The sequence below is a fragment of the Talpa europaea genome, assembly GCF_964194135.1.
Source record: "Talpa europaea genome assembly, chromosome: 8".
Taxonomy (NCBI): Eukaryota; Metazoa; Chordata; class Mammalia; order Eulipotyphla; family Talpidae; genus Talpa; species Talpa europaea.
Window position 1 is genome coordinate 98,544,289 of NC_140075.1, and position 24,729 is coordinate 98,569,017.

Genomic DNA, 24,729 nt, shown 5'->3' on the forward strand with positions numbered 1-24,729 from the left:
TTCTAATCTGATCTAGGAACTGAAATCTTTCTTTAACTCGGCGTCATTCTCTCTCTCTCTTTTTAAAAATAAGCTACTGCTGCTCTTTTTCTGCCCTAACCTCCCATTTCAGGAAACCCTTTTGTAGGAATTCTGGGCCTGTGTCACAGGGAACCATGTCTCTTATCTTCTCTCTCTTAGTCTTTTTTATTCTCTATTCAATGATAGAATTCCTCGAATTACTCTCAGAGTCACTCAGAGTTTGGTTTTCAATGATGTTCGTTCTGTGATATTTATACATTAATGAGTTTTTTCTTTTCCTACTGAGTACTGGGAGAGTGGTTGACAATTATGCTTTTCATTTCAAAGAATTCATAATATTTCTTGGACTATTTTTTTCTTAGTAGCCTATTCTGTTCATTTGATGTTTATCCTCTTCAATCCCTCTAAGGATGTGATACATATATTTTTTTATATCCCCTCTCTATTATGTCATTTAGTCTGTTTGACTAGGGGTCACTGATCAGAGACTCATTGTCTCTTGTCATGGTTTCCTTAATATCTGCTCAGTGCATAGCAGTCTTTCCATATACTCAGAAACTTGCTGCATGATTTTCATAAATGAAGAGCTTGGCTCTCAACCCTGGTCAAACAAGAATCATCTGGAGGGTTTATAAATATACCAACATTTAGACTCTTCCCTGGGGCTTTAAATCAGAATTTCTGGCTATAGGTCATTGGTATTTCTGACCAAGTGATTCTAATGTTCAGCACTGGTCCAGATGGGCTGTATCATAGCTGATGAGGGCTCCCTCAGCTGCTGTGTGGGTCCTGGCTCCCAAATCTTGGGGTGCACCAGAATAACCTGGGGTGCTCACTAAAAATCCAGATGCTCCAAGTGGCATGCTTTTAGCAAGCATTCTAGGCTATTCTTAGGCACAGCACAGTTTGCACAGTTCTGGGTTAGTGGGTTTGCCCCACCCACCCCAGCAGGCTTCCCTCTGAGCAGTTCCCCTAAGTGTGTTCATGAGAGGGTACAGGTAACTCCGCAGGGTTCTTCCTGGGGTCCTGGGAACATGGTCCAGGATCAGACTGAAGCTGGGCCCTCAGAGTGAGGGCTGGGGGGGCTCCAGCCTGCCTGCCTTCATGACATCCTGTGGCTGGGTGCTCAGTTCTGTGTTTTAGGTCCTGAGGAGTTTCTGAAGCTCGTTTTTTTCCTCTCTACAGTGCTCCCCAATAAGTCCACTCTTCTCATTTCTGCTGCAGGATCTTAGGGGAACTGATAAGGTTGGCAAAAGCCAATGAGAAGTAGGGGGCAGGTGGCAGTGTCTGAAAGTCTCCCTAGTTGGCTGAGGTGTCTTGTCCTCTGTATTTTATGTTTCACCCCTAGGTTAGTCGAGACCTCTGGTGTATTGCCCATATCAGAAACTGAGCAGAAAACATCCCCCGTTTTCAGAGAAGAACCTCTGCCTCATGGAGCCTGGATTACATAGTTCTGAGTTTCTCCCCATGCCCTCTGTCCAGTGCCCACCAATGGCCTCCAACTCCAGTCCTGCAGATCAGAGCTGGGGACTTTCCCCGGACTTCTGCTGGGGACACCCAGTTACATTCCTCTCTGATGGTCCAGTCGGAATCATAAGATGCTCTCAATCAGCTGTATCACCAGTTTAGTCCATCTGCTTCCTGTCTTCCCAAGATTGCTCAAGGTTTATCATCTGCTGATGGGAAATGTGTTCACCTCTACAGACTATGGGGTTATAAATAGAGGTGTATATTTGTGTATATAGTTTATCTCTAAACTATAATTTTAACATGCATATATATTTATATATAATTATATGTGTATATTTAAATATTTGTGTATGTGTATAGATAGATAGATATATCTATTTCACTAAACTCTTACCTGGCCTGCTCCCTCTTTCCGAAGCACTCTGCTGGGTCCCCATGTGGCTGGTTTTCCTTCTCATCTATGTCCCACCTGGCATCTGTGTCCCTTCCTCGGAAGGGCCTGCTGTGACCACTCAGTCCATAGTGGCTACCCTGTCCACCCTGTCTTTTCTTCCCACATCCTCCCCTTAGTTCTTTTCCCAAATAGGATTTAAAATTATCTGTGCACCGAGACCTGTGTTTGGTACACAGTAGGCATTTGGAAAGCATTGGTTGGATGTTAGATAGACGTGACTATTCCTCTGCTTGTTTCACTGGTGTTCAGGAACGGAGGAGAGGGAAGTGCATGAACTTGCTTGCCCTGGACGATGCTGGGACTCCCTCCTTCATTCTGGAAGTCACAAATAAGCACATGATAGTTTGTGGCAATGGTGGTCGCCTGCCTGTTGGCTTATCTCAGCCTGTCAACACTTTGTGCCCAAGCGGGTGACACCTGCCCCTCCAGGCAGTGCTGCAAGCCTGCTCTGATTGCTCAGGCTTCTGCTCTGAGCCGTGACCCACCACCCACAATGTCTGTCCACCTTCAGGCAGAATCAAGCTACTCAGATGCAGAAATAAAGAGAACGCATGAGAGCCTGTTTCCTCTCCCAGTAGGACCTTCCTATTCACTCGATGCTGGCAGTGACTAGGAACCTGTCTGGGATCAGCGCCAAAAACCTGCGTCAGCCTAGAGATGGTTCCTATCCACAAAACAAAGGCTGGAGATGACCAGTAAAGTAATCAAGTCATTTTTACTCACCTCAGCTTAATTCTACAAATATGTATTGAAAACCTATCATGTGCCCAGTTCTGATCAAGAAGGGCTCTCAAGATACAAATAGGGGCCTCCCCAGTGGTACAGCGGGTTGAGCACAGCACTGTGAAGCTGTCTGCAGCCTTTGCAGCACCTGTTCGATTCCCAGCCAGCCAGGGAGATTCCCACATGACGTGGCAGACCTCTCCTGTCGTGGCTGCTGTTCCCCTCAGCAGTGTATTTTGGTCATCTGCCTGTTTTGCTCTCCGTTCTGTCTCTAGTGAATCCTCTCACCCTCCTGCACCTCTGGCCTGTGCCCCAGTGCTTGTATAAAAATAAATAAATCTTTTTTTTAAAAAAAAAGATACAAATGGGGCAAGGTAAATAAAACATGTATCCTGCCACCTGGCCATAGGCTCCCTCCTCCTTTGACAAAGGATATTGATAAGTCACATGTGACACAATGTCAGGCTGTGAGGGCAGAGCTGTCAGCAGAGCTGCCAGGAGAGGGCTGGGCTGTGCAGAGTGAGGAAAATGTAGTTTTTGCTCCTGAAAGGGGAGACCAAAGGACAGTGAAAAGCAAGGAGACAGGAACTAGTGATGAGAGAGACCAAGCCCTGAGCAGGGCCAGGCAAATTCTAGCACTAAGCATCCAAGAGCTTTTCAAGGATTTTTAAATTGTCTCAGACTCTTGAATTTTAGTGAAGTCTTCTACCCCACCCACAACACCTCATATGAAAGAGGCTTCGAGCGAAGACAGGTGAAGGTGTGTGGAAGAGCAGACGTAGCGCGTGAGGCAGCAGGATGTCTTGGGATCCATGTGAGGCTTTGGCTTCTACTGGGTATGAGTGGGGTCCCGGTGGGCTCTTACCATGTTTAGGGCAGAGGGCACACCTAAACCTGTGTCAGCAACATCTGGATTCTGGAAACATGAAGAACATTCTGTTTCTGCCATATGTTGACCATAGGCAGCCCTGGGGAGACAGCACAGGGTTTAACAGAATCACTGGGAAGATGATACAGGATGTTGCATAAATAATAAAACGTTCCACTTTAATCATCTCTCATTCTCCAACTATGAAGTCTAGAAATGAATGTTTTTATTCAGAGGGTAAAAAGACTGCCCTTAAAAATTCTGAGAAGTAAAGTTAAGTTAAGAAACTAGTGAAAGCAAGGGCTCCCCATTGAGGGAAAAAACAGCCAAAAGTTGCCAGATCACAGTTGGAGAGAATGCTGTAGTCTAGACACTGCCAGGAGGGTGTCTCAGGAGCTACTGGAGAGTGTTCTGTTATTGCCGTTAACCAGACAGTCGATCAAACAAAAACCTGGCCTTGCCAGCAGAACTGTGGCTCATCATTTGCTCTCACCACAAGATTTAGGGTTAGATTCCTCTCTCCGCTGGGTGTGGCAAATGAGCAAAGAGCTACAAGGAACCTGACTCATCCTGCTGGACCACAGGCATCCTCTGGCATCCTGCCAGCCTGACCTGCCAGAGGCAGACTGTCCATGCTCAGCAAGTTTGATAGAACTATTAATCCAGGATATTAGTCACGCTCCTTCCCAGTGGTAGTCAGATTCTAAATACGGCCCCCTCCGTACCTTCCCTTTTTGTCTGCATGGGCAACTTTTCACATCAGAGACCCACCTCTCCCTTTTCATCTGGACTGGCCTCGGTGCCTCATTTGACCAATGAGTATGGTAGAAATAATGTTAGAGAACAGGTGATAGAGCAGCCCTGAGGCTTCTCCCTTGGTTATTTGAAACAATTGCTCCTGAGATTTTCCTTTTTGGAACCCACCAGCCATGAGGTGTGTAGCCCAAGCCACTGGAGAACCACAAGGTCGACAGTCTCAGCTGAGCTCCTGGCCAGTCAGCAGCATCCACTGCATTGGATGAGCCCCCCTGGATGCGCACCCCAGTCAAGCCTTTAGATGACCCCACCTCCAGCCTCTGACTACAGATATTTGAAAGCCCCCAAATGAGAAGCACTCAGCCAAGGCCAGTGGAATAGTAAGAGAGGATACCTTGGTATGAGAATAGCAAATTGCTCTTTCATGCCACTGAGATAACTGTGAGATAGTGTTAGATATCTGTGATATCTGTGAGATAGATAACACTGAGATAATGTTACACAGCAATAAATAATGGGCCTACCCCCCCCCCGCCCTTGGTGTATTTAGGACCTTTAGATTGTTCTTGAAGCATTAAATAAAATTGTGATAGTTCTGTCAGTAGCTTTGGCCATGGGAAGGGGTCACTGGACATTCCTACTCTTGAAGAACTGTCCTTTGTTTCATAATTTTTGCAATAAATCAAAAACCTTTCGAAGCTAGCTGGTATCTTTCCCCCAGTATTGGTTTAGATAATAAATCAGGGAAATACAACAAAAGGAAAGATATTTGAAGTGGAATAAAAGAATCAGCTTTGAAGACAGGCAGACCCTGCTTCTAATTCACACAACTGCCAGCTGTGTGGCTTTGGGCAATCTGATGAGTCCTTTGAACTCTGGAAATTTAAATATAAACTTCCACCTCTTTCACTGATGTTGAGACTCAAATGAGCTACTTACTGTAAGGAAGGCTCCTAGCACCATGCCTGGCATTGTGTGGACCCTACAGAAATGAGTGTTTTATAGGTACTTGCTTCCTCTGAATATGGCTTTCTTGCCTTCACTTAGGGAGATTCCCCCATGTTCTTTTGATTGGAAGGTCAGTTGGAATGAATGATGACTTCCTTGGAGAACCATCTGTCCTTGCGAGGTGTTGGTTTGAACTTCCCAGGGGAAAGTAAGAATTTAGTGAGACTCAATGGGTAGAGAAGACAAGTAAGAGTTAGGAAAAGGCATCCTGCTAGTGTTAGAAAATGCTAGATAACTCACATCACCTACATCACCATACACACTTTTTTATTGATTTCCTCTTGGTGTTGAACATTTTCTATGTGAAAAACAGTGTGGTGAATACAAAGACATGAGACATGGACTCTGACTGAAGGAGTTCACAATGACATAGCCTTTAAGAAGCTAAATGATAATACAAAGCAATAGTAAAAAATATACATATCACAAGGAAACATTTCTACACAATGGATAGTAATAAATTCCATGGATAGACTGTTTGAGCCTGGCCAAGAGAGAGCTGCTGTACCTATCACCTGGGGGAGAGTGTCCAGAGATCTTAATTTTCAGAATTATTTCAGAACCACAGAGACTATTCAGCAGTAGTAGCATGTTCAAATCTGATATTAAAACATATAGGGAATGATGCTTGGAAACAACCTAAGTGATTCAGGAAAGATGCATATAAAGGAGTTATAGCCAAGGACCTTTTAATAGAATATCTTGAGGGACAGATGTCCTCGGAAGAAAAAGGAGCAGATGTGGAGCATTCAGTAATAGAAATATGAATGATGGATAGTCAAGAGAACACAGATGTGCTAGGTTGAAGGGTGTCACCCCCAAAATGCATGTCCTTCCTGGAATCTCAGAATGTGACTTTACTTGGAAACAAGACTGTTGCAGATGCAGTTGTGCTGGAGTAGAGTGGGCTCCTAGTCACCATGATTGGCATGTTCATGAGACAGCAGAGACACAGGATCAATGCCATGTATAGACACAGATACATGGGGAGATGATCATGTGACCACAGAGGCAGAGATTGGAGTGATGTGCCCACAGGCCAAGGAATGCCCAGGGTTGCTGACAACATCAGAAGCTTAGAGAAAGGCAGGTGTAGATGCTCCCCTAGAACCTTCAGAAACTTCAGACTAACTCTCCAGAACTGTGAGAGAATAAACATCCACCATTTTAAGTCACCAGTTTTTTGGTAGTTATGATAGTCTCCCTAGAAAACTACAACAGGGTTTCCTCCTTGTCTTGCTGAAGAGAGGGTGACCTGTAGCTGTCTGTCCTAGGCCTCTGATTCTGCACCTAAAGTGATACCTCAAGCTTTCTGTCCCACCGCCCCCCAAAATGGCCCCTCTCACTTGTCTCACCCCTGAGACCACCGAGGAAACTGGCAGGATGAATGTGGACTCACTGCTTGAGTACCAGAAAGTGGGTGACACTGGTGGTGGGCATGTACCCCAAGGCAGCCGCTGCAAAGACTGAGCAACTTAACACATCTGGTCCTCTGGGTACAGCCTTTGATTGGGGTGCACCTGCCATCAGCACCATCCCTGCACAGCCTGCCACCTCGACTGGCAAAGATCAGATGATTGAACCCATTCCAGGTCACAGCAAGACCCTGGCAGAACGAGACAGCATCCTGCTGCTCTCCAGGGCTTACGTTTGCTGCTGGCCTCAACCCCGCACCTGTTTCTCTGAAAAACTGCTTTTTGTCCAATAGAAAAGTATCAAGTTTGACTGGTTCTGTGGCTTGAGTTTGGGAGAATCCAGTATTTGTCTTCTTGTCTCATTGTAAAAGGTCCATGCTGGTGTGTTAGAAGAGATCTTTCCCAGAATTCTCCATCATTTGGCCTGATGGTCTTGCTCTACCCCCCGTGACCCTATTGGGCCAAGCCTGGAGGCATGGAGTATGCACATGAACCTCCCTGAGCCCCCAAGGACACAACCTCAAAATTGGAAGATCCTGCTGCTGCTGAGCACAACTAGCCATGCAGAAATAGAAGGGCTGCGCTTGAATTGCTTAAGTCCAGAACTGTGCTTTCTAATACAGTAGCCACCAACCAATATGGCCATTTAAATGTAAAATTTAAACATTAAATTAAATTTTTTAATTAATGAATAAATGTTTTCCAAATTATGTTTATTAAGATAAAGTAGGTTTACATCTTTGTATCTGCTATAGATTATAGGTTCAAATCTCTACAAATGTCTACTTTCATAGCCTGCCAAAACCCACACATCCCTCCACCATGTCCCATCAGGCCTCTTCCCTCCCCATGCCCTCGCATCCTCCCCTCAGTTAAAATTTAAATTTAGGGGCCTCCCCTGGTGGCGCAGCGGTTGAGCGCTGGGCTGCGAAGCTGTCCGCAGCCTCTGCAGCAACGGTTCCATCCCCGGCCACCAGCGAGGGTCCCACATGGCACGCAGACCTCTCCTGCTGCCCGCTGCTCCCCTCAGCAGTGTACTTCAGTCAGTCTGCCTGTTCTTCTCCCTGCTCTGGCTCTGGTGAATTCTCTCGCCCTTCCGTGCTTCTGACTGTACCCAGTGCTTGTATAAATAAATAAATAAATCTTTAAAAAAATTTAAACTTAAACTTTAGTTCAAATTTATTTAAATAAATTTATTCCATCACTTTCTAGTCCCTGGACAAATGATCACTCTGTCTTGGTTTCTCAATCTTTAAAATGGCAATCATGTTAGTACTGTTTTCCCCAGAATAGTTGTGAAGCCCCAGAGAGTTAACACATGTAAATGCTGGGAACATGTCTAGAGCTGTGTGAGCACATGCAGGTGGAATCAATAAGTAGAGACACCCCTCTGTCCTAGACAGCGCGGAGGCCTGCCTAGAGGCGCGGATGCACTCTGACCTGGTGTCTCACACGGGATTCCTTTCTCCCCTGTGCATTGAGGAACAGATGGAGGGTGGGAAATATTAACAAAAGGCTGCATTCACAAGACATCCTCATTTATATTTTTTAAAATGGTGGAAAAGTGATGGAGCCAACAGTTGGGCTTATAAATAATGGGAATGGTCCCGGGACGCCAGATCGGTGAGGTGGTTCTCTGTCCTGCAGCCACTCAATGAGCATCCTGTTGTCCTTTTTAAGGAGATTTTTTATTGTTTTGTTGGTTACTGTTGGCATACAAAAGACTTTGGAGTTTGCATAGGTTTTATAGAATCTATTGCTTAAATATGAGATTTTCCCATTGTTGTGTGGCAGCAAAATAGATTTACAACGTTCAAGACTGTGACACAGTTTTTCCCTGGTGTTGGTCATTTTTAACCTTTTTTGTTTCCTCCAAAAGCAAGGAGCCCAGCCAGCAGCGAGTGAAGAGATGGGGCTTCTCCTTTGATGAGATACTGAAGGACCAAGTGGGACGGGATCAATTCCTACGATTCCTGGAGTCCGAATTCAGCTCAGAAAATCTCAGGTAAATATTATATTATATATTTTGAATATTATATTCAAATTTCAGCTAATCTGGCTAAGGCCAAAATGGAGGAGACACTTTGTAGGGAGCTTTGTCATCATATGTTAGCTCTCCCAACACCAGCGTTTTTAGTTCTTTCAGTCCAGATGACAATTTTCAAGTTATTGAAGACATGCCTTCAATGATAAGAAAATGGTCAAGTGGATTGGATCACACCAATCTTCAGCTGAAACCATGGAGCTTCAGAGTGGAAGAGGCAACCAAGAGACCCTCTCCATCAAATCGCCCCCAGCCTGGAGTCCTACAGACTCAGCAGGCTAAATAGAAGGAAAGAGGAGACTTGGGCTCCACTTCAGAATTTCAAAAAACCAAACTAAATAGCATTCAATTAATGGAGGCATAACTGTGAAAGTGAATTAAATCAAGCTTTTCCTTTAGCGGGAAGTCCATCCATCTACATAGCAGTTAATCTGGTTGCTGATGCCAGTGAGAACAACTGATTGTTCCTATTGGTCTCTGACTAATCAGGATCAGGGAAATGTATTAACATATGAATGCTATTACTTAAAGAAAAAAATACAACTTTCAAAACACAGGGCCCATTGTGAGGAGGAAGAAAAGGGAAGATACTGGTTACAAGGAGGGGGTCCTTGGGCTTCTTGGGAGACCCTCATGGTATTTTGCATGGAACACAGAGACCCAGGGAAAACTTACCACTCATCTAAGCCCCTTTAGTAATCTTAGCAAACTGGTGACTTCTTGGTGGCTCGGATGGAAATCTCAGTGTTTTCTTGTTGGCACAAGCTTCTCTTTCATATATGAGGTTGACTCCTGTCTTCTAATGGCCTTTTTTTCAAAGAGTGGCATTATTAACTTTTTAAAAATAATTTTTAACTTTAAAAAGTCAGAGCATATACAGCAGGTGAAAAACTGTTTGTTATGGTGTTAATGTGTGAAATCCATTTCATTTATTGGGCATTAGAGACCCTATCAGTCCCACACATCAATCAAGTGATATTTATTACACACCTATGCTGTATCAAGAATCTGCTGAGGGATGCAGGAAAATCAAGATTCGGGATCTCCACCTGCAATGACCTTGTAGGTACTTGAGGAAGAAACTATTAAATCATTAATTGAGTAGAAACAAGTATAAACTCCAAAAAACATTTGGAAAGGTTTTTATTTATTTATTGTTAAAGATTTATTTTCATTTATTTATGGATACAAGAACTGGGGTATAGGCCAGAGGTGCAGGGGTGAGAGGATTCACCAGAGACAGAGTGGGGAGCAAAGCAGACAGATCTAATGAAATACACTGCTGAGGGGAGCAGCGGGCATGACAAGAGAGGTCTACTGTGCCACATAGGTCAGCTCCCTGGCCGGGGATCGAACTCATGCTGCAGTGGCTGGCTTGATAGTGCTGAGACTTTAACCACTGTGCCACCAGGGAGGCCCTGGAAAGATTTTTAAAAGGCAGGGAAGAATATAAGCCAGAGTAGGCAAACCATAAACTATACCTGGAAAAATACACAGGACACCAATAGATGAAAAAGAGGAAGGGAGCCCATAGGAACTGAAAGGTCCTTGGAGCAAAGGTGGGGCAGGGGGACTCTCCCACACCGTGATGTCCTGGGGGAGACATGTAGATGCCGTGAACGTGTGCAGAGATGCCTCTTGAGGTAGCCACATGCCTGGTGTAAACCAGATGAGCTTTGATACAAGGGTTCTTTCCTTGTGCTGAAATATCTGAGTTTTGTTTCCATTCCTAACCAGGTATCTGTGACAGAGGTTTGACTTTAAAAAAAAAAAAAAAAGAATTATTTATTTATTTATACAAGAACCGGGGTACAGGCCAGATTCACGGGAGGGTGAAAGGATTCACCAGAGACAGAGTGGGGAACAGAACAGGCAGACTGACTGAAACACACTGCTGAGGGGAGCAGCAGGCGATACAGGAGAGGTCTGCCACACCATGTGGGACCCTCGCCAGCCAGCCGGGATCGAACCAGCGCTGCAGAGGCTGCAGACAGTCTCACAGCACAGCACTCAACTGCCTGCACCACCAGGGGAGGCCCATAGGCTTGACTTTTAACACTCCTCGTTAGGGTGGTGTTCAGACAGCTGAAACTGCCTGGAGGTGTGTCCCGGGGCCAGCATGATGCCCCAGGTCACCTCTCTGTGTGGCCAGCTCAGCCCTCGGTCCACCTCCAGGGTTCCTTCCCATCTCTCTTCATCTTTGGTCCCTGTGGGCCTCCATGATGAGGTGGTATAGAGGCCCCCTCTGCCCAACTATATCTCAGTCTGCGAGTAACCACATGACCTCTGCCATCTGCACTGGGACGACACTTGAAGAATGACCCCAGGATGCTGGTTCTTAGAAGGGGTCCAGGAGCAGGACCACCTGCTGGCTCAGCCCTGCCACCTAAGCGCAGCCAGAGCACTTGGGGTTCAGGCTCATCTCACACACGTGCTTCACCATCAAGGCCTGAGAGCCAGAGGAGTGGGTGTCTGGTGGGGGCTCAGAGCTAGTCCTGCCATCACCTCTTGTGCCTATGCCAGCGCCTTCCTCCCGAGACAGGAAGGCCACATTCAGTCTTGGGGGAAGGAGCGTGTGTGAGCACGTATGAGTGAGCGGGGACTAATCTACACCCCCAGCATGAATGCATAAACCCAGACTTAAAGAGGGTCCCCTCTGATCCATGACAGGAGAGAGGATAAAGAAAATAGAACAGCCAGAGATAAAACGTATAGCCCAAGAGCTTTTAAAATCCTCTCTGGAGGCCCAAATTCTACTTTTATGATATTCAGCATAATTGGATATATGGGGAGAAGCTCAGTTTTAAATCATATAACTTTAGGATTCTTCAGTCACCCACAACCAGGTTTCTTCCCTTTCCCTTTGTGTTCATTCCTTCAGCCACAGCTATCGTTTTAGCCCCTTCCCTGACCCAGTACCAAGGATTCAGAGCAGAATGTTTTTTTACCCTTACCAAGGGCAACCATGTAGGCAGTACAGAGTCACCTGCACTGTGTTCCATGTGGGTGGCAGCTCCTGGGAGCTGCAAACTGGGGCCCATCTGCTGCACTGGCCACCCTGGGGTTGTCCCTTCTGCCCAGAAGTGATCTAGAGCACAGGCAATTGGCACTGGAGCATGGGCAGAATAGAGAAAGAGGATGGTCAGAAGAAATGCATTGCCAAGGGCCTCTCCCCTTCTGTCTCCTGTGCTCCACGCATCTCCCTGAAAGGGATAGTGAGATTGGAATACTTTTGCACAGCACCCTGAAAAATTTGCCAGTGAAGTAGCCAAGCAGTTGAATTTATACGGAGCTTCAGAACAGAAAAGATGTGGGTATTTCTTCTACAACTGCAAAGTGCCCCCTGGATTCTTTATGGAAGGATACCTGTGGTCATATTATGTAAGTTGAAGCCTCCTTTGAACAGTTTCTTCTGGGTGAGCCTGGAGATGAGGGAGATACATTCCCTCCAGGCCCTGGCAGAGGCATGACCAGCCCCCTTTGCTTCAGACAGCCTGCCGCGTGCTCCCTGTGGCACCCTGAGCTGGGCCCAGGTTTCCACTTGTCTACATGGGCCCTTGGAGACTGTTTGCTTGAGGCCTTGGGGGTGTATGTGGTCTCTCATCCATAGGTGGGGAGTTCTCAGTTCCGAAGCAGGGAGCGCCAGCAAGTAATCGGGCCTCCTCACTGTGTTCTCCTGAATGGTGACAGGAACCCCTTGCCAACTTTGCCCCCTCTTCATTTCCCTGCTACCACCTTTGTCCTTCCTGGCTCAGCATCCTCTGCCACGTGGCAGGGCACGAGTTAAAAATCAAAACCTGCAGCAAAGAGCGTCCCCCGTACATTTTTTATGAGCTGTAACGTCTCCTGAGAGAACGTGGTTGTTCTTCTAACCTGCAGATTGATTATCCTAGTTCCACACAGTGTCAGCTGAAGAGAGAAGCAATTAAAGAGAGCGCAGGGGAGCTGCCAGGTTCGCCTGGAGAGCTCCCATCTCCGACAGTTGCCCTGAGTCCTAGGGAGACCTCGGAAGGTTCACTAGGCCCGGCGGGATTTACCACTAACCAAACACATGATTAATCTGAACCGAGGTGACTCGTACCCTGCCGTGACAATCTGCAGCCTTTCAGCCACTGCCCAGTGAGACAACTCGGCTTCTGTGGGGCTGATGCTGATGGTGGCACCAGAGGGTCTCAGCCCCACCAGAGACAGTCAAGTGGAATCCGTCGTTCCTGTGTCTCTGCTGACCAGTAGAGGGCACAGAAACCCTTCCTTCTGCATGGAGTTTGCTTTGCTCTGGGAGTGAATTAAAAACTCGATTTTCCTAACCATAAAAATCCTACTTGATGAAAAGATAGGTAAGCTAGAAAGTGGGGGCGCTGCCCAGATCCCTGGCAGACTCCAGAATGACCACCTTGCTTGGTTCCTTTTGTTATAGCCAACCGTGAGGAAAAAACCCACTTCCCATCAGCATCCAGTGCAGAGAGAGAGGAGAGGCCTCCGGGGCAGCCCTGGACTGCCCATAGTCCCGTCCACAGCCACCTGGACTGGTGCTGTGTGGGCCTAGCACGCTTCTCTCGGAAGGCCCATTTCAGCCTACATTCCTGAGCCCTTGACACGGATCACATGCCAGCACGCCGGCTGCCTCTCGTGGCTCTGACAACTCAGGCGAGGCAGGACAGGTGGTCTTCCTGATACCAGCATGTCCTTGTGGCTTGCCAGTCATGACAGCCTTTCGGCTGCAAGCACAGAGGCTTAGTGCAGGATGGGTGGGTTTGACGCTGCTGCTGGCGGCCCCCTCCCTGCTGGCGTCCTCAAGGAGGAGCAGTACCTGCAGGCTTTTGATAAGAGCAGAAGCTGCTCAAGCCCCACCAGTGCCCCATCGCTGTAGATGTGCGGAGGGGAGCTTTTGTGGTTCTTTAGAGGGGTGTGTGGCTGGGCAGCCCGGGCCCGGAGCTCCCCGCTCAGGCCTGTGGGCTCGCAGATGGCAAACACAAACCAAAGCCTGTTTTGAATTTCAAATTGACACAAAGGTTTTTCAAAGCCAGTGATGGTAAACACATATGGGATATCAGGATGCTGTTGTGACAGCATTTTTGCTGTCACCTGAGAGGGATAAGGCAGGTCATCTCCAAGGCAGACAGAAGGCAGAGAGGGTCCCCGCGCTTGCGAGGAGAGAAAAACTGCTGTCTGGGGACTGGCGCCCCCCCCCCTCCTCCTCCGTCCCTCCTCCCTCCCTGTCCCCTCCAGCAGACCATTGTTTCTCTTTGTATTTTTTTTTTAATTCTTGGTTTTCTCTGACAAAGGGAACCTTTTAATTTTTTATGTAAAAGTTTATTAAATTTGATTCTGAAATTTCCATTTACATCAGCTGCAGACCTCTCGATACCCAGCTGAGCGGTGTTCATTTATGTGGCTCCCCAGTCGTCCAGCCAAAGGGTTCCTGTGGTCTCAGGAGCCACAGGGAGCCCCAGACTGCTGGGTCCTCAGGCTTTCCCAGAGGGGCGCCATGGCGCCTCCTCAGAGCAGACTGGAGCAAGGAGCAAGGGACAGAGGGCAAAGCCTTACATGACAGTGATTGAGGGAGCAGGAAGTCCCCCCTGGGGTCATCCATTTGTGTGAGAAACTGCAGCCCTGGTGGGCTTGGGAAGGACACTGGTCCAGGGAAGTAGCTTCCAGCCTCGGACCCAGCCAGAGGCGACTCCCTGAGAGGGGGCCTTCCTCCATCTGCCCCCTGCGAGGACTCACTGACAGTCTTTGATGGGTTATCCATTAGCGTTCCTTCCAGGGCTTTGGAAAAAAATCAGCTTTTTCCTTAGGTGCTGGGTTTACTAAATCTCACCTGCCAAACACAGTGCTCCAGGAGATGAAGGCCTGAGAGGCACTGTCAGCACCAGTGGGCCATTTTCACCTTTACATGTCCAGCCACCTCCTTCCTTGCACGGTGGACCTGGAGGGTGGGGCAGAGAGGTCTCAGGGACAGACCTGGCAGATGGAGAAGAATTTGGACCCTGCCAAGTTGCAAGGATCCTCCTGAACAATTGGACCAGCTAACACCTCCTTTCAGGCACTTCCTGCCCACCCCTCTGGCCTCTGGTGAAGGACCCACTCAGTGTACTTCTACCTGGAGAGCCAGAGGACATGTGCACCGAGCACCTGGGAACAAAGAAAGGACTGGAATTGAGCGTGGGTGATGACAGACAGCTGCTGCCCAGGTACCTCGGGGAGAATGAGATGGGGTGCAGGGGGTTGGGGCTGGCCCTGTGTTGAACCTGTAGCCATCACACCAGCCAGCCCCTTCACTCTTCTGCCCTCAGCACCGGCAGCATTTCAGGGTCTAGCCTGCACAGGAAGTTTCTCAGGCTCGTGTCACACATCTCCCCACTCTGTAGGCGTTTTGCAGATGAGGGTAGAGATGCCAGAGAGTACAACAAAGCAGATGGTGGCATTGCCAGGATGAGGACAGGGCTGTACTTCTGATCTTCCGGTTGAGTGAAGTCATTAGGCTATTAAGTTTCCTTTCTGCCTCTTGCTCTTCAGGATCAATGAGGGAGCCATGATGCTTTTCTTTAAGAAGATCATTAGAATCACAAATGGAAAATCGGAGGGAGACTTGGAGACACACACACACACACACACACACACACCCCACACACATGCACGCATGCACGCATGCACGCACACTTTCTCTCCTTGTGGACTAAGAGTTGCATTACCTCATGTAGCCACTGAGTGGTGTGTTTGGGCCATGCACTTGGCTCCAAAGACATTTCTCTAAACAGCAACAGAAAAACATGTTTAACCTTTTAAAAAAAAAAAAAAAAAGAAGTACATCTTACTTTGGGTGAAATTCAATGACAGATTGAATGCACTTTCCACCATGTCCTGGCTCCACTTCTCTTGTCTTTGTCCTTTCATTGACTTGACTGCATGTGATTGCCATGACTATGAGACCCGCATAGCCAGGGGACTGTCCTCACATGTCATTGATGGGGAAATTGTGCACCACTCAGACCTAGATTCTCCTGCAAGTCCTCCCTAGGGTGCTTGGAACCATCCTCGGGACATGGGGAGCAGTTGTCCAAGCTTTGCCTCTAGTCACTGCTGCTCTCAGCAAAGAACTCACACCCAGCTCTCCCAGCAGCCTCCACTATGCTGATTCTCAGGGGTTCACAAGAGGCAAATGTGGACGTGAAATGGAGATTTTTCTCCCTGATGCTTCCTAGAGACTTTCTTATCAGAGTGATCCCCCTATGTGCCTCTTCAGCTTTGTTCTAGATGAGCCATCTTCTATCCTACAGCTGTTTATTGAGATCCTTACATAGGCTAAGCGCTGGGAATCAGCTCAGTTTCTCCATCTAGAACATGAGCAGCTGGATCCCTCAAGCTCAATTTTTTTTGTGATTCCCAGATTCTGTCTGCTTCTGTGATCTTTCATTTTTTTTTCAATGCCTCCAACTGATCCCAACTGCATCATAGCATCCATGTGGTTCTTAACCAGGGGTGATTTTGCCTCCCAGGCACATTGGGTAATATCTATCACGTTTTTGGTTGTCACATAGTGGGGGTGGGGCATCACTGCCTTTAAGTGGGTAGAAGCAGAAGTTGCTGCTCAACACCCTATGATGCACAGGGCAGCCCCTGCAACAGCATCACCCAGCTCAAACTGGCAATAGTGTTGAGGCTGAGAAACCCTGATGGAGAGAGAAAACTCTGGTAACCAGAAATACAGCAATCTTTGGATATGAGCTGCTTTTCAGGTCTCCATGATGGTGGAGCCCCCTTTGCATTTTCAGTAGTCTTTGTAACCCACAAAGTGATAGCAGGGAAGACTGGGGTGGGGGCACAGTGTGAGTTTTACAGGATGTCATTCCTGGGGACCACATCCAATGGCGTCCATTCTTTGACTGAGCCCCCTGGAACTGACTGTGTGTATGTTCCACTTTAGGTTCTGGTTGGCTGTCCAAGATCTCAAGAAACAACCCCTTCAGGATGTGGCCAAGAGGGTGGAAGAAATCTGGCAAGAGTTTCTGGCTCCAGGGGCCCCAAGTGCAATCAACCTGGATTCTCACAGCTATGAGATAACCAGCCAAAACGTCAAAGATGGAGGAAGATATACATTCGAAGATGCCCAGGTTTGCTTATCTGCTCAGACGGTTCTGTTACAAGCCATTCATTGGCCCATCCCACCACCTCACCCTGTACTATGAGTCCGAAGCATTGCATGTAGTGAGAATTTCAGGTTTTATTATTTATAAGGCCATCAGCAGAAAGCATTCCACATATGCACGCAATGAAATTCTAGGAGGAATTAGTGGCATTATTACATAGGAATAAACTTTGTAGTTATATGTGTTATCATTTCCAGAAAAAATCTCAAGAGTTTTATAAAATCTCAACTCCATTAATAAGTCAGTCATAACACATCAGCGAAGTGGGTAGAGGTGTTATGGGGCCATGAGTCCAGGCCATGTCCAACTGTCACGTCCATGCTCCACATACCACCAGCAGGACCCCCAGTGTGCTTTGCTCTTTGGGGAGCACTCTGCATTCCAGGCCCTGTACTATGGGATGAGATGCCACAAAGAACAAACAAAAGCCTTAAGGAGGTTACAACCTAGTGGGGGAGAAAGACAAGGCAGCCGGCAATTTGAACAACAGAGATGTGCCTCACGGTGTGAGCTCTAGGAGGTGAGGAAGCCATCATCACAGGAGGCACCCCTCACTCTGTGTGGCCCAGTGACAGCCCAGATGCTGGGGCGGATGGCAAAAGAAACAGAAGCCACCCCAGACAGTAAACTTTATCTTGAGGGCTAGGAGCCACCATTTCCAAAGATAAGCATCAGATCCGTTTCTTACTTCCTGGCCCTTAAGTTTCATTTCCTCCTGCCATCCTTCATCCTACCTCTGGGCTTAAGGTTTTGCTCTTATCTCCTCAACTGCCTTCATTTCTCGCACCTGTGGGATCCCCTGTTGAAAATTGGGCAGTTCGCCCTCCCATAGACATTCTTATCACACTTGGGAAGCTCAGAGGCTCCTAGGCAAGTAATTCCATTGTGTCCCACATCATTTCGAATTGCTTTGTCATTTGCTCAGAACTTCAGAATGGAAACATTCACCAACCTCAGCAGTATAATTATCTTTTCTCTCCTGGTCGTGAACTCCACTGAATGCCTATGCCAGGTGGATTTGGTTTGTAGAGTTCATTGTCTTCACTTTATGAAATCATGAGTTCCTCACACCCTTTGCAACATCAAAGCAAAATGTTTGAGTCATGATAAATCTCTTTTTTTATTAGATAGATGTCTGCATGTGCATATATATATGCTCCAAAGGACATATTGACATAACCTGTTAAGGAGGGTAATAGAGAAATTCCATGTGGGAGGAGAAGCTCCATAAGTGATGGAGAAGCTTTCTGATTGATGGAGAAGTCCCGGGTAATGAAGAAGCTACCTAGGTGAATGATCTGAAGTGCAAAGTTCAACCATTCATGAGGCCACTACTCAGAACCTTGACGCATCAACCCAGTATCATCACACTGCACATAAGATAAGAAAGGATTTATTTTAATCTTGTATTCTGGAAATGTGTAGACCTGTGGAAACAAATCTTTAGGGACTGTAATCCAACCTCAGCAATCGTTAATATAAGACTGAGTTCATCATCTATGTCCACACCCACTTTTCCAACTACAACTGAGTTATTTTAAAGCAAATCAAAGACATTGTATCACTTCACCTGTAAATGCTTAGGTTTGTATCCCTACATGAAACTGGCATGACCACAATACCATTCTCATATTTCAACAAATTATCAATATACCTCAGGCAAGACTTCAAATTTATAGTATTTCCATAAATGCCTATTATAGAAACCTAATTTAAAATCAGAATCCAAATAAGGGCCACATATTCCAGTAGATTGCCTATGCCTTTAAGTGCCTTTTAATCAACAGGTTCCTTTTGCAGTGTTTGATGAAAAAATTATATCCTTTGTCCTATAAAGATTCGCACAGTGGATTTTTTTCTGATTGCAGACCTGTGGTTCTATTTAATGTGTTCTTCTACCATCTGTATTTACTATAAATTATAGTCTGGTTTAGATATGTAATCAGATTTATAGGGTTTGGGGGCAAAACCATTTCATTGATCGTGTTGTGCACTTTTATCAGAAGGTACGTCATGTTTGACTATCTCTTTTGATGATCTTAGCTGTCATAGATGTTTATCATTTAGATTCATTTTTAGTAATTAAGGATTAGTGATGTTCTGATTCTATCATTCTTAATTTATTAGCTGAAATATAAATAATTAAATGTATCTACTATTTGTTATCTAGTATTAGAGTGAATATAGGAAAGATGCAGTAATTGACTCTTTCCCCTTTTTTGGCCAGTTGTCAAATAATGTATGATTTACTATTCTCATCCAAAGGTGAACAATTATGATCTTTAATATTTTTTTAGTATGTTTGTAAGCTCATGGGATTAAACATATTTGGTGTGTTTTAATTCATTTTGTTTATTATTTATTGATGGGTGATAGCATCTCTAGCCAGTTGGCTCCTTCTGACATGACCCTCGTAGCCTTTGATATTATCTAAATATCAAGGAAGCTAAGATATTCCAGGCTCTGTTGCAGACCTAGAACTAGCCATGTCTCCATGGGCTTTTGTCCCCCTTAGTGGGAAATGCTTTATAGAGACCATAATCTAGAAACTTCAGGGTGCTCATTGTTCCTCACTCCTAGATCTTTACAGAGGACAGAGTAGGAAATAAGTGGTTATTGTTTATAATAAAAATATACCATGAGTTCATACTGATTCTTTTTCAAATTCAAAACAATAGGGATGAGTTATTTACAAAATAAATATCTGTGCCTACTTTCTCTATGATGAGAATACTGGTTCTCAAGACAGCATAGATAACAGCACCAGTTTTTCACACCAGTTCTCACTGACTTTATTCTGCATTACCACAGAGCAATCCTAGTGCCAACAGCAGCAGCAACAATATGATTACCGTCAGGCACTTAATTGTTGCATAGTATTCCTTTGTGTGGAAGCACCACAGTTTAGTCAACCAGTCCTCTGTTCTTGACATTTATATTGTTTCTAATTCAAGAAATATTTGATAGGGAAACTTAAGAAGTCAGCACATTGTGCCTTAGCGAGTCGTGAATACACACCTTCCATTAGTACCATGCCCTGCATGTCTCAGGGACTTCCAAATACATTATATCACATTCTTGAGATTGCACTTCTCTAATTCCTCACTACCTGTTAGGATTAGTCGCCTATGAATTCAAATGAACCTTCTTCCTAAATCATTTTCTGACTACAGCCTGTTCCCTTTTGGTTTTTAGTGTGTTCCCACCATAAATACACAAAGTGCCTCTGACTAGCCATAAATTCCCCAAGTCATCCTTCCCTCATCTGTAGAAGAGATGCAGTGGTGCCTACCATAGGGGCAGAGAGTGGGGCAGGAGACACGAAGCCTTCTTAGGTAGTTAACTACCAGTGTCTGGCCCGGAGTAAGATGGCAAATATTTACTATTTTCTTTTTCGAATGTCAGTACTCCTGTTTTTCTACTTTTATGTTTAGTACCAAAAAAGTCAAGTAATTGCATGTAACCTTAGCACCCAGAGATGACCCCTGTTTTGTTGTATTTTCTTCCTCAATTTATGTGTACTGGGTGATTCAGTAGCCTGCCTTTTGCACAAAACTAGGGGTTGGTTTAAAACTCTAATTTTTTTTTTCTGTAAAAGGACAGATAGTATAAATTGTAAGCTTTGTGAGTCATACAATCTATGTCACAAATACTCAGTCCTGCCCTATGAAAGTAAGCACATTGTAAGAATGTGACATTTTAAACAGCAGAAATGAATGGGTGTGGCTGTGTGCCAAAAGTATTATGGACACTGAAAGTTCAATTTCATGTAACTATTCATAAAATCTTACTCTTCTTTTGATTTTTTTCAACCATTTTAAAATGTAGGAGGAAGGGTTGAGGGTAATGTACTAGAGCATTGGCTCTGAGCTTTGGTGGGGAGTCAGTGAAACTTATGCACATGTGGAGGTATGAGGCTGTGCTCCCCAAATTACATAGTTATGTAGTTGAATGACAAACCAATTTTATTTTTTTAAAGATTTATTTATGCATACAAGAACTGGGGTACAGGCCAGAGGTGCTAGGGGGAGGGTGAGAGGATTCACCAGAGACAGAGTGGGGAGCAGAACAGGCAGATCTACTGAAATACACAGTCGAGGGGAGCAGCGGGTGAGACAGGAGAGGTCTGCTGTGCCATGTGTGTAGCTCCCTGGTGGTGATTGAACTCGTGCTGCAGTGGCTGTGAATAGCTTCATTGTGCTGCGACTTAACCCCTTTTACCACCAGGGAGTCCCACAAACCAATTTGATTTAAAAAAAATAAAAATGGGAAAATCATCAGTTCACAAGACAAAAAGAAATAGACAGCAGGCAGTAGTTGAGCCACAGGCCATATCTGAAACCCCTGAGCCAAAGAAAACCAGTGAAATGCTTTACGAAATCCACAAAGACAGACAATAAAATATTGAGAGTATACTGTAAGCGCAGTCTGTGCGGAGAGTAGGCTGAGGAGAAGTCCTCTTGGGGCAGGAACAGCAGTGCACCAATCAGAGAAGGATGGGGCAAAGTGGGACTGAGCGGACCTTGGGGAATCAGCCAGCCCTGGACACTCAGCCGGGGAGTTAGCCAGCCCTGGACACTCAGCCTGCCTTCCCTTCCCACCCAGTACTGAGCCTGCTTCCTGGTGCCGGCCACAGGTATGCTGCCAGGTCACATTCATCCTGGATTATTACTGCTGAGGGCTTGGTTGTCATACTGAGACCTGGAGTCATTCTGATCCCTAAAGAAGGGCCTTGAACAGGGGAGCCTTGAACAGGCTCATATCCTGTGTCTGCCAAACAGTTTACCTGGGATTTTACATTGATGTGCTTTAATCTGCTCTCCTTTGTTTGTCCATCTGCTAAGTGGGAATTGTGACACCTTTGAAACACACACACACACACACACACACCATTGAACTACTGAGCTCCTGGTGGCATCCTCAGCTAGTCATGATGGTTCTTGGAGTTCCTGGTGTTGAGCAGAATGCCAGTGTAAGTGAGCCTGTGTCCTCCTTTTAGGGGTCAGTAGCCAGAGTGAAGTCTCAGCCAGATTTATAGATACTCGCTTGAATTGGGGGCTGGGGGTGAGGTGCAGGCTTTTTCAGAGGATTTTGGTTTTTATCTGGCCACATGCATTGTTATAGCAAAGTTAATTGCCTGCGTTTGCTTCCTGTGGAAATATTTCACAAGTCACCCTGTCAGCACGGTCCCAGCATTTGCACTTGTGTTTTGCTGATCCATTTGGCTTTTTTGAAAATTTGGGCCAAGACCAAATCTTCCATAAAGGTCTGTGGGCTGTGACCATAGCCCTCAGCCATTTGCTGTATTGTTCCAATTTCAAAAATTTAGCCTTGTGAAGGGAGAGAAAAAAAAACAAACAGAAAAATGGGCCATGCTTTGTTTTTTACTCAGTTCTTTATGCTAGGAGTTGACTCTTCTTGGTGGGTGGCACCACAGCCCCATGTCGCCACCTACCTGCTGTATGGTCTCAGGCAAGGCCCTTGGTCTCTTCTGCTTTAGTTTCCTTGTCTGTGAAATATGGATTTTGGGGGAGTAGATGAGCTAATAACTTTGAAAATTCTTTCAATGTGTGAACTCACTGAAATGAATGAGTTTAGTATTAGCTGAGGTCCAGGTTCAATCAGAAAATAATTCTCTGAAGAAGATGTCTGGTCTTGGAAAGAGTTTTTAGGGTGAAATAGAATTATGTAAGAACCAAATCAGGGGACCTAGAGTGTCATCCTAAGGAAGTGAAATTTCCTGGTCTACAGATTGTAGGAAAACATTGAAGATTCTGAGCTACAGGTGGGTGAATTGGATGGTGGTGGGCAGGGTGGCTGGAGTCAAAAGAGATCTGGATCTCGGGACATGTTGTCTAAAGCTGTGCTGGCAGGTTTTGGAGGGAAGGATGAAACCACAGGAAGTAGAGAATGAAGACTACCTCTGAGGGCATTTACCTCTTTCCAGAACCCCCACGGGCTCCAGGAGGGAGATGGGGTTGACTGGCTGACACAATAGCTGCCTGGCTTCAATTTTAAAAGTCTCAGAGCATCCAAGGATGTTCCAAGGACTATGTCACTGGGTCAATTCAATCATTTGTCCATCTCCCTAACCATTCATTTCATGAACATCCTTTCTCCCACTCAAGTGTGAGACCTTGACCTGTGGGCACAAAGTTCTATACTGAGGAAAATTACAAAGGAAATAGGAGGCCCGGGTGGCTTGCTGCCATCAGGCAGAGCTTGTCTAAGAACATGGCATTCTTTACAGACAAAACAAGCCTCAGAAAAACACTTCATGGAGATTGAATTGGATTGAAAATCTGTCTGTCAAGTGGATTGACAGTTGAATGGGGATTGAGGCCCAACCCTCCACTGACTTTGGTCCCTGAATATCCTCACCTAGACTTCCTACCTGTCTGAGCCCCACTTCTTTAGCTTTTATTAGTCCCTATGACACCAAAGCAGTGTTCTGCACATGGCTCAGGTTTTTTAAAAAAAATGCCCTGACAGATGCCTTAATACAGACTTTTAGCACCCTTAGTTATACCTATCCATTAAAAAAAAAGAGCTGGCAATTTTCCCCTGACTTCCCACTTATACAAAAGCTTGCCAAACCTTGGGAGCGTATATAGTAGGTGATCAATAAATACTGGTTACATTAAATTTCTACAATATGCCAATTCAGCAAAACTGGGAATACCCACTAAGATGTTCTAGACATGGGGACTAATTGGCTGCACAGGAGGGTCCCTCCCCTTAAGCAGCCCTCCATTTTTTTTTAAAGATTTATTTTTATTTATACAAGAGCTGGGGTACAGGCCAGAGTTGCGGGAGGGTGAGAGGATTGACCAGAGATAGAGCAGGGAGCAGAACAGTCAAACAGACCGAAAGCACTGCTGAGGGGAGCAGCGGGTGAGAAGGAGAGGTCTGCCTCGCCATGTGGGATTCTTTCTGACCGGCTGGGAATCAAACTAGCACTGTGGAGGCTGTGAACAGCCTCACAGCGCTGTGCTCAACCCGCTACACCACCGGGGATGCCCAGCCCTCCATTTAATTTACCAAAACTCTACTTGGTCATCATCTATGCAGAGAACCATCAAAGAGCAACCTCAAAGCAAACTATGACTGAGGGATAAAAGAACTGAGAAAGATACCATGAAGTCTATGCCCACTTTGAACAGACAAGAAGCTTCTGGTCAAATGTTTCTATTATTAACTCAATTTAGACATTGAAAAGCAACTTGATTAAGGGATGCAAGGTTTCTAATGTTTGCTTTGTTTGAAAACCAGAGCCCCAAGGAGTACACATTTAAGTTTGCCCCAGATTACTCACAAGTGGAAGTCCTCCAGCCTGGTGAAGGTTGTAACCTTTGCTCCAGTGGTGGAGATGTGGGCATTGTGTGCCAGTTTCACAAGACTGCACCATGTTTCCTGATATTAATCCTCAGCTGGAGGGTACTTCCCGGTATATTTCCCAAGCCAGACATATTTTAATAAAGAATGCCATGGCATTGCTTCTCCAGGAATTACTCATTTTATTCTGTGGGTGGTTTTATTTTAGGGAGATGAACTGCAGAGGGAGGGATGCATTTTGAAAAGAACAAATCAGTTGTTTGTGATCCGGTTCTGTTTATTCCCACACAGACTAGTAGTTCCTGGAGAGAAGGCTTCAGGGAACTACATTCCAAAATTTCTTTGTTGATTCTTCAGAGCATAGATTTCTTGCCCCAAACCGTGTGACCTTGACTAGAAAAAGGAAAACACTTGCCTAAGTTAAAACTCATGGCATTTGGGTAGGTCAAAGGCATTATGCAAAGCTGTCTTTGAAGCTGCCCTTT

The 24,729-nt window shown here is 45.7% G+C and overlaps 1 protein-coding gene across 10 annotated transcripts in view; it reads left to right on the forward strand.

Annotated features, from left to right (window-relative positions):
* Positions 1-24,729, forward strand: part of RGS6 (regulator of G protein signaling 6) — a gene marked incomplete at both ends in the record, with an annotated part of 422,024 nt that overhangs the window by 367,201 nt on the left and 30,094 nt on the right. For 9 of the 10 annotated variants that reach the window (XM_084240513.1, XM_084240516.1, XM_084240518.1 and 6 more), the window contains 2 exons: positions 8,595-8,720; positions 16,687-16,873. In XM_084240513.1, coding sequence (XP_084096639.1) covers positions 8,595-8,720; positions 16,687-16,873 — 313 coding nt within the window. The remainder of the gene's footprint in view (positions 1-8,594; positions 8,721-16,686; positions 16,874-24,729) is intronic. The other variant, XM_084240514.1, reaches the window with a different exon arrangement.